This window comes from Suricata suricatta, chromosome 17 (assembly GCF_006229205.1).
Source record: "Suricata suricatta isolate VVHF042 chromosome 17, meerkat_22Aug2017_6uvM2_HiC, whole genome shotgun sequence".
NCBI lineage: Eukaryota > Metazoa > Chordata > Mammalia > Carnivora > Herpestidae > Suricata > Suricata suricatta.
Window position 1 is genome coordinate 57,471,652 of NC_043716.1, and position 8,294 is coordinate 57,479,945.

Here is an 8,294-nt window from a genome sequence, read left to right on the forward strand (position 1 = left end):
ACCGACTGAGCCACCCAGGCGCCCCTGTTTCCCCTTTTTAAATTATTTTTATTTTTTTGGCTGAATAACGACGCGGCTTAGGGATTCTGGTCCCCCCCCTCCCCCGTCAGTTTACAAAGAGCCTTCACACCCCACCCTTTGGACCAGCTCTGGGCAAGGCCTGCCAGGGCGCCTCCCGCCAGAGCGGACGGGTCGGGGTAGGAAAACCCGGCGGGCTGTAGCGGCGAGGCTGCCCTTCATTCCCCAGGAGCAGGAGCCCGCGGGGATTGGCGTGCGGACTCCATCAGGCAGAGCGTCCCGGCCAAGGCTGGAGGCGGGGGCGGGGGCGGGGGGGCTCCCGCGCGCCCCCGCGTGGCCGCAGACGGCACGGCTCGTGGGGCGGGGCCTGCGGGAAGCGGGGAGGGGGGACCCTGCGCTGTCCCAGGCCTGGGCAGGGGCCGTAGCACCAACGGCTGAGCATGGGCTGGGCTGTGGGGACACTGACGTCTGTGGTCAAGTTGGGAGACAAGGCTCAGCCGTGTCCAGAAGACTCCCGCAGTGAGAGGGCAGCTTCTGGAGGCTTCCTGGAAGAGGCGGGCCTGGAAGAAAAAGGACCTGTTGGCCGGAGGGAGCGCTGGTGGGGGAGGGCCGGCGGGGAGGGCGGTCTGGGGGAGAAGAGGAAGCCGGGCTGCTGGGAGGGAGGGATTGGTGGCCTGGACCCGCACCTCAGGCTGTGGCTGAGAAGGTCCCTGTGGGAACTCCCGACCCTCAGCTGCCCCCCACCCCAGAGGGCACTTGGGGTGCTGCTGGGGGTGGGGGAGGGAAGGGCTTGTGGGGGTTAGACCCTTCCAGCGGTGGGGGCACTTTCCTAGGCCTGGCTGGGGGTCCTGCCTTCCCAGAGAGGGGGAGAACCTAAGGGTGCTCGGTTTCCCCTGACGCTCTGCCTGCTCTGGCCCGGCGGGGGGACTCGGGCCGTGGTGGAGGCCGCTGCGCTCCTTGTGTGTGCGGCACGTCCTTTGGGCACTGCTGTTGGAGTGGAGAGAACAAACGGCCCACGGCGCGGCGGCGGTGGTTCCCAACTGGATTCCTGGATTCGGTGGCTGTGGTGACAAATCCAGCCAGGGAGGCGGTCCCGGGGCTCCGAGCTCTGTGCTGGGCGCCCGCTCCGTTTTGAGGCCTGATTCTGCAGCCTCTTCCCAGCCTGGCAGCTGTGACCTTGCCCCGGGGCCGGGAACTGGGGCGTTTACACCGCAGGACCAGGCAGAGGGCCCTCACGCTCTCGGTCTGGAGCGTGGGTTTGCTCACGCGCTCTGGGCCAACCTCCCGGGACCACGAGTGGAGTCGGCGGCCTGGCCTTCCCCGGCCCGTGAAGTCTGAGCCCACCTCTCGGTTTTTGGGGGTGTTTTATGGGCCGCAGGACGCGTTGCATCACTGCTTCGTGCTGGAGGGCCCGCTTCACGGACCCGGCGCCCCCCGCGCGCAGAGAGCTAGTGACGGATGCCGTGGATACTGCAGGTGAGGGGCTCCGAAGCCAGTGTTCGGACACAGTCACTTTCGGTGTCCTTGGACTGGCCGGCTGACGCGTCGGGCTCCAGCGCGCCGTCGGGGGCTCGCGGGGGCTGGCCAAGGTGGTCTTTCTGGGTCCCTCCAGCCCTGCCGCCCCCAGGAAAGCTCCTCCCTCCTCCCCTCTGGCCTCGCGCCTCCCTCAGCCGCCCCTGGTCCGTGTCTGTCCGGACTGTGGGGTCCCGACCTCCTTATGTCCCCGTGAGCAGCTCTGGCCCTCCGGGGGCAGCCGGCTCGGAGCTGTTTTCCTCAGCCCCACACGCAACCCTCGGCGGTCAGGGCCTCTCGCCCACTTTACACCATCTCCGCCCCGACCCCAAGACCTTCTGCCCAGACCCCCGCGGGACCTTCCTGACTGGCCAAGCTCCGGCCTCCTGTGTTCCTTTAATCATGGGTGTCAAATCAGGCGCTCCCCGTGTCACTCGGCTGGGGACTCCCCAGGCCTGTGAGGCAGCTCCTCAGGACGCTGCCTCCAATCCCCCCTCCACGCCCAGGCCGCCCCCTCCCCCACAACCTGCAGGGCGCAGTGCCAGCCAGGGGCTCTCGCCCGCGCTCCGGGCACCCCCCCCTCCCCGGGCTGGGCATGGCCGCTGTCCTCCTCCTTCAGGCCAGCCCCCCTGTTAGCTGGTCTCAGTCATCTTGCTGATTCGTTCTCTTCCTGTTGTCTGCCCCCTGTGACCCCTAAATTACAAACTCCGGGGTGCAGGGCATCCTGGTACCCCCAGAGCCCGGGCACCCAACAGGCTCCCACTGTGTGGTCTGGGAATGAACAATGGTTTTGCTTCTGCGTTGGCTGGAGGGCCACCGGGCAGACACCAGGCAGGGCTGTCACCAGTCGGCGAGACCCCCTGGACTGGCCACGCCCAGTGTATTCCAGGACCCGCCCCCTCCCCTGCCCCCTCCCCTGCCCCCTCCCTGCAAACCTAAACCCCAAGGCTTCTGAGTTCTCCCGTGTCCCCGGTGGAGCACCAGGACTTGCAGGCAGGGGTGTGGGGAGGAGGGGGGAGGGTCCCAGCCTCATGGGCTGTCTGCTCTGGAAAGACCTGCTCCAGGCCTAGGGCAGGGCAGCTGGAGGGAACCTGCGGGGATCCCCAGGACTGACCCCTCTCTGCCCGGTGTGGGGCCCAGGTTGATGGTGGGGGCATCAGGCTGGACAGCAGGAACCACGGCCGGGGCGGGGGGGCCCTCTCCCCTCCCCTCCCCTCCCCTCCCCTCCCTTCCCCTCCTTTCCTCTCCCCTCCTGGGCCTCTGACCTTGAGCGGCATTATGCGACCTTGGCCAGAAGAACTGTAGCCACCGAGAGTCCCATCACCAGGGGGGACCAGCCACGCGGCAGGAGGGCGGACCCTGAGGAAATGCGGAGCGTGCCAGGGCGCGTCACTCACCCCACTCCTCGATGGTGGCCCGGTGCCTTCCACCCCCCCCCATGAGCCCCCGACCTCATCTCTCACCATGGCCCCTGCTGAGCAGAGCCCCCCCTCCCCCACACCTCCAGCCGGGCCCCCGCTGGGGTCTGCCATCTTGTCACCTCCCAGGTGACTTTTGTCCCTGGGATGGGTCAGGGTTGGGGGTCAGGGTGTGCTGGGGGGAGGCTGATCCAGGAAGGCCCCAGAAGGAGCCCTCCTGTGGCCGCGTGGGAGAGCGGGTCACGCGGCTCCAGGAGCCCGGAGGTGGACCGCACCTGCCTCCCTGGCCCGCAGCCCCCGCCCCGAGCAAGGTGGCTCGTGTCCACCTGCTCTCCTTCTAGGGACCTGAAATGCTTCCAGAGTCTGGGGCGGGGGCGGGGCGGGGGGGGTGGCCCCTCACAGCCGATGGCGGTCCCTGGCCAGCGTGGCCGGCAGCACCTTACCCGAGGGGGGCGTGGGCGGCCGGGGGCTGGGCGGCCCGGGGCTGGGGTCCCGCAGCGTGGGCAGCAGGACGCCCAGGGAGCCGTCGTTGGGCTCGGGCACGATGCCCAGCAGTCTGCACAACAGCTCATACACGTGCACGCTCTCGAAGGGCTCCACCTCCAGGCCCCGCTTGAAGCTGGGGCCCGCGGCCCGGAAGATGGTCTTCATGTCCATGACCTCGTTGTGATAGCCGTGCTCCCCGTTGTTGAACTGCACGTTCAGTCTCTGCCGAGAGGGAAGGTCCTGAGTCTCCGCTGGGACGCGGGGCTCACCCCTGCGCCGCCAGCCGCACCCCTGCGCTGGAGAGTGCCTCTGAATTCGGAGCCGCGAAAGCTCCGTGGCCGAGAGGGAGCCTCAGCGGAGACCCGGCGACCTCGGCGCTGACCCCAAGGAAACGGGGCGGCGCTGTCGGGCCTTCCTGACTCCCGCCTGCTCCCGGCTTGCCCGGTGGCATCCGCGGCTCTCAGCTGATGGCAGAGCGGGCTCCTGGCCCTCATGTCCCCCTCACTGAGGCCTGTCTTCCCCCCGCCCCGGCACCCACACGCACGCACACGCACGGATCGCACACGTGTACACACAGACACACGACGTGCACACACACCGCTTTCGCATCGGGATGGGTGTGTCCCTGCGCGGCCGGCGCCCCTCCGCCCGGGGACCCGTGAGAAGCAGGGGTGCTCCTCACGGATCTGGGAGGAGAGCCGGCAGCCCGGCGAGGGAGCCCGCCCCCTGCTCACCCCGTGGATGACGTAGCCGGGGTCGCTGAACATGAGCAAGGGGGTGATCCTGGGGTTGTTGGCGTAGCGCAGGGAGGCGGGGAAGGACTCCTTCGTGTAGACGTGGAGCCTGGGGTGGGCGCCCTTGAGGGCCGTGTACACCTTCTCCAGCAGCCCCTCCTTGGGCACCAGCATCCCGCTCGGCCCGTAGTCCAGGAGCTCGAACGCGATGTCCTTGAAGGTGAAGTTGGGGAACTTGTGGAACTCCACCAGGTCCGGGGCCTTCTTGTTCACGGTGGCCATGCCGTGGTCGGAGGTGATGACCAGGTTGAGGCTGCCCTCCAGGCCGCTGCTCCTGATGCGGTCGCGGAGGTAGCCCACCGTCCTGTCCACCTGCATCACCATGTCCCGCCTCTGCTGGGACTCGGGGCCGTACTTGTGGCCCGTGGAGTCGGGCTCCCCGAAGTAGAGCGTGACCAGGTCCAGGCCCTCCTCCGTGAACCACCTCATCACCGTGTCGATGTTGGTCCTCCACGCCTTCTCGTCGGCGTAGTTGTGCAGAACGCCTTCCTTCTCGCTCAGCGTCACGGCCGTGTCCTGGTAGGTGACGTTGCCGCCCGGGTAGAAGAAGGAGCCGGTCCTTAAGCCCTGCCGGGGAAGGTGGCGCTGAAGCCGGGGCCTCCTTGGGCGCGGCCCCTACCTGTCCCTGCCGCCTCCGCCCGCCCTCCCCTCTGCCCGCTCCCCCTGCCCTGCACCTGCTGCAGGCACCAGCCTTCTTTCTTTCTTTTCTTTTTTTTAATTTTTTTGTCTTTTATTTTATTTTTGAGAGACAGAAACAGAGTGTGAGCAGGGGAGGGGCAGAGAGAGGGAGACACAGAATCCGAAGCACCTCCAGGCCCTGAGCTGTCAGCACAGAGCCTGACGCGGGGCTTGAACCACGAACCATGAGATCATGACCTGAGTAGAAGGTGGACGCCCAGGCGCCCCACGAGCCTTTCATTTTGGGAAGACCTTTTACCGCTCTTATCTTCTGTTCCCAGGGCTGATACCGTTTATAGAGGAGATAGCAGGTGCCTGGTGGACCAGCGCTAGTGAGATCATGGATATAAACGCGTCCCCAGATAGGCAGTGTCCTCTGTCCTCATCATCACTTTGGCCCTAGGCCCTTGCACCGAGGCTGAGCTGTCGGGACCGCCCTCCCCTTCTGGCCTGGAGCCGCCCCCCCCCCCCCCCCCCCCCCCCCCCCCCCCCCCCCCCCCCCCCCCCCCCCCCCCCCCCCCCCCCCCCCCCCCCCCCCCCCCGCGTGCCCGCCCAACGCCCTGCCTGCTTGTCTCTCTGGCCGCGAGAGGCCAGGCGCCCAGCCCCCGCTCTCTGTGAATGAGCCTGGCACCGGGAGCCCCTTCCAGAGCGGAGGGACTCCGGCCGAGAAGGTGGGTATAGTTCTGAAGTTCATCCTGGGCTCATCTGGAAAACGTCCATTTGGCCTTGTGGACTAGGAGCCACGCCTCCGGGGCCTGGCAGCTCCCAGGACGTGGCGGGAGGGTGAGACCCCTGAGCTCAGCCCCACAGCCCACCTCTTACTTTATCTTCCGCCCCCTGGAATTCAGCTGCCCAGCCCTGAGAGGAACTCGGAAGGGGAAAGACCTCAGGCTGTTTTGTTGTTATGTGTCTTTTTGTCGAGTGACTGTTTTTCCTCTGGGGACCCGTCTGCCACCGCCAGGGGTCCGGGGCTGCAGTTTTCCCTCCCGGCGGGAGGATGTAGACTCTTGCTCGGTCCCGGGGGTCCGGGGAGGGCTGGGCAGGGCCACACACCAGGACCCGGCACCCACCGCCCCCAAGGCCCCGCCGATACCCCTCAGTGCTGGGAGCCCGGGGCCCCGGGGGAGGGGCGCCTGCGGGGGTCCCGAGAGGTCACCGTCTTTCTGGGCCCGGTCCTTCCCGACCCTGTCTCCCGCCGGCCGTCGGCGGGGCCGGTACCTGCTTCTGGGCTGTGATCCAGATGGGCAGGCTGCCGTTGTCCCACCACGTGCGGATGCCCAGCGTGGCGTGGTAGGGGAGCTTCACCTTGCTGGTCGTGTTGTAGAACATGTTGTGGACCACGCCGTGGTTCTCGATGTATCTGCCTGTGGGGGGGACGCGGCAGAGGGGAGGCGGGAGGCGGGCGGGCTTTCTCACGTGCTGCTCCCCGGGGCCCAGGCTTGGGGTCCCTGGCACATCGTCCCCAGCCCGGAGGTTCTGCCCGCAGGGCAGTGACTTATCCTGTGGCTAAATGTGCGCACGGTGCCACCTTGCGTGTGGGGATGCCATTTGTAGCCTCTGGGTTTCAGCAAAGCCCGGGAGGGCCCCCGATGGCCATGGGGAGGGACCCGATTCACGGCTGTGGTCCAGTCGTAAAATCCCGGGCAGGAGTGTAAATGAGCCCAAGGGGCTCCAGCCACGGGATGTTCTCTGACGTTCGCTTTCTGCACGGGAAACGCACGCACATGTGCGGAGAAGGCCCGAGAGGGACCGTGATGAGTGGGCCCCCATCCCCCGCCCCCTCTGTGACCTCCTGAGGACACAGGTGACGTGCCGCGGGAGCCGTGGTCACAGAGTGCTGGCGTCAGGATGAGCCTTCGGGAAGGAGCAGGGTCCCCCCTCCAAGGTCACGTCCACCCAGAGTCCCAGCCCGTGGCCTTGCTTGGAGACAGGGTCTTTGCCGATGTGACTATCAGGTTAAGGCGAGGGCAGTCCGGGTCAGGTGGGCCCTGAGGGGGTGAGCGTCCGCACAAGACGTGAGGAGCAGCCGGGCGGGAGCGACGGGCAGCAAGGGACCCTAGAGTCTCTGGCTGATGCCTGCATTCTAGACTTCCAGCCACACAGGGCGATGGCAGTTCGAGGGGCTGGCAGGGGCAGCAGGGAGCCTGAGGCTCACCTCTCCCGCCTGTCTGAAACCTGGCCACACTCACCACCTCCAGAAGCCCTCCCAGGATGCCACGTTGGTTGGGGGTCACTGTTTAAAACGAGACGGCTGGGCATCTTTGTGCCTTTATCCGTGGTCACCAGCCGTGCTGTCTCCCCAGTGAGGCATCCCCTCCTGGGTCTCACCTCTGTCCCTGCGCGGTGCCCTGGGGCACAGCACTCTGTGCGTACACTGGGTGCCTTCTGTTGGTCCCCCCGGTTGCTCAGCCCCGTCCCCAGCCCCAGGCCCCACCGCAGGCCCGCGCTCACCAGTGACCAGGGTGAAGTGGCAGGGGCTGGTCATGGTGACAAAGGCGGGCGTCATGTAGCGCGCCTTCACCCCGTCGAGCGCCATGGCGTCCAGGTTGGGGGTGTCCACGTCTTGGTCATAGTCCCATCGGAAGCCATCAAAGGACACCAGCAGCAGCTTATTTCGGGAGGCCTTCCTGCTGATGGGAGCCCCGGTCCCTGGAGCCAGGAGGGTGAGCAGGGCCGCAGCGAGGAGGACAGTCGGGCATCCCATGATGGGCTTTCCAGCCAGGAAAGCGTCTGGGTTCGTTCCTGCTGAGGGGCAAAGTCCCAAAGTCAGCCAGGCTGATCTTACCCTGCGCCTCTTTGAACACGAGACTGTGCACGTACCTGTGTCTCGGGAAGCGGCCCGGCTCCCGCACCTGCCGCCTGGGCCCAGCCCCACTCGGCATCTGCTTTTATTGCCTGCACAGCCTCCTGGGCTGGGTCCTCCTCCCCGCGGGGGCACGTGTCCTCAAGGGAGGACAGGGACCGGTCCCCAAGGCCTGGAGAGAGAGGGCCACTCCCTCCAGAAGGCCTGTGTCCCCACTCCGCCGCTCCGAGCTGCTCTTGGCCCGGGTGCCCTGCTCGCCTGACCCCAGAGCACGGGGTGGGGCCTCTCCGGCTGTAAGTCGGGGGGAGCTCTGGGGTTCATGGGCCTCAGGGCTGCAGGCTGGGCTTGCCAGGACCTCACACGGGCACGCGGCGAGGGTGCCTCCCTCGTGGACTTCCTCGAGGCTGGCAGAAGCGTTACCTGGGCTCATCGGGGTGGGCGCACGAGTCCAGTGTGCACCCCCCCTTCTCTGTCCCTGTCCCTGTCTCTGACTCTCTCTCTCTCCCAGTACCTACAAAGCACATTCTCCATTTTGGGGACACAGAGTGAAGGAGACAGCCCTGCTCCTGGCTCCTTTCATTCTGG

General features: G+C 66.9%; 1 protein-coding gene across 1 annotated transcript; it reads right to left on the minus strand.

Annotated features, from left to right (window-relative positions):
• Positions 1-416: 416 nt before the first annotated feature.
• On the minus strand, positions 417-7,891 carry ENPP7 (ectonucleotide pyrophosphatase/phosphodiesterase 7). Its single transcript, XM_029928674.1, has 7 exons — positions 7,727-7,891; positions 7,358-7,648; positions 6,125-6,270; positions 4,169-4,795; positions 3,392-3,656; positions 2,796-2,889; positions 417-578 (listed from the first exon to the last, which is right to left on the minus strand). Exons 2-6 carry the CDS (start codon positions 7,608-7,610, stop codon positions 2,807-2,809), a joined length of 1,374 nt encoding a protein of 457 aa, XP_029784534.1. The 5' UTR covers positions 7,611-7,648; positions 7,727-7,891; the 3' UTR covers positions 417-578; positions 2,796-2,806.
• Positions 7,892-8,294: the final 403 nt, after the last annotated feature.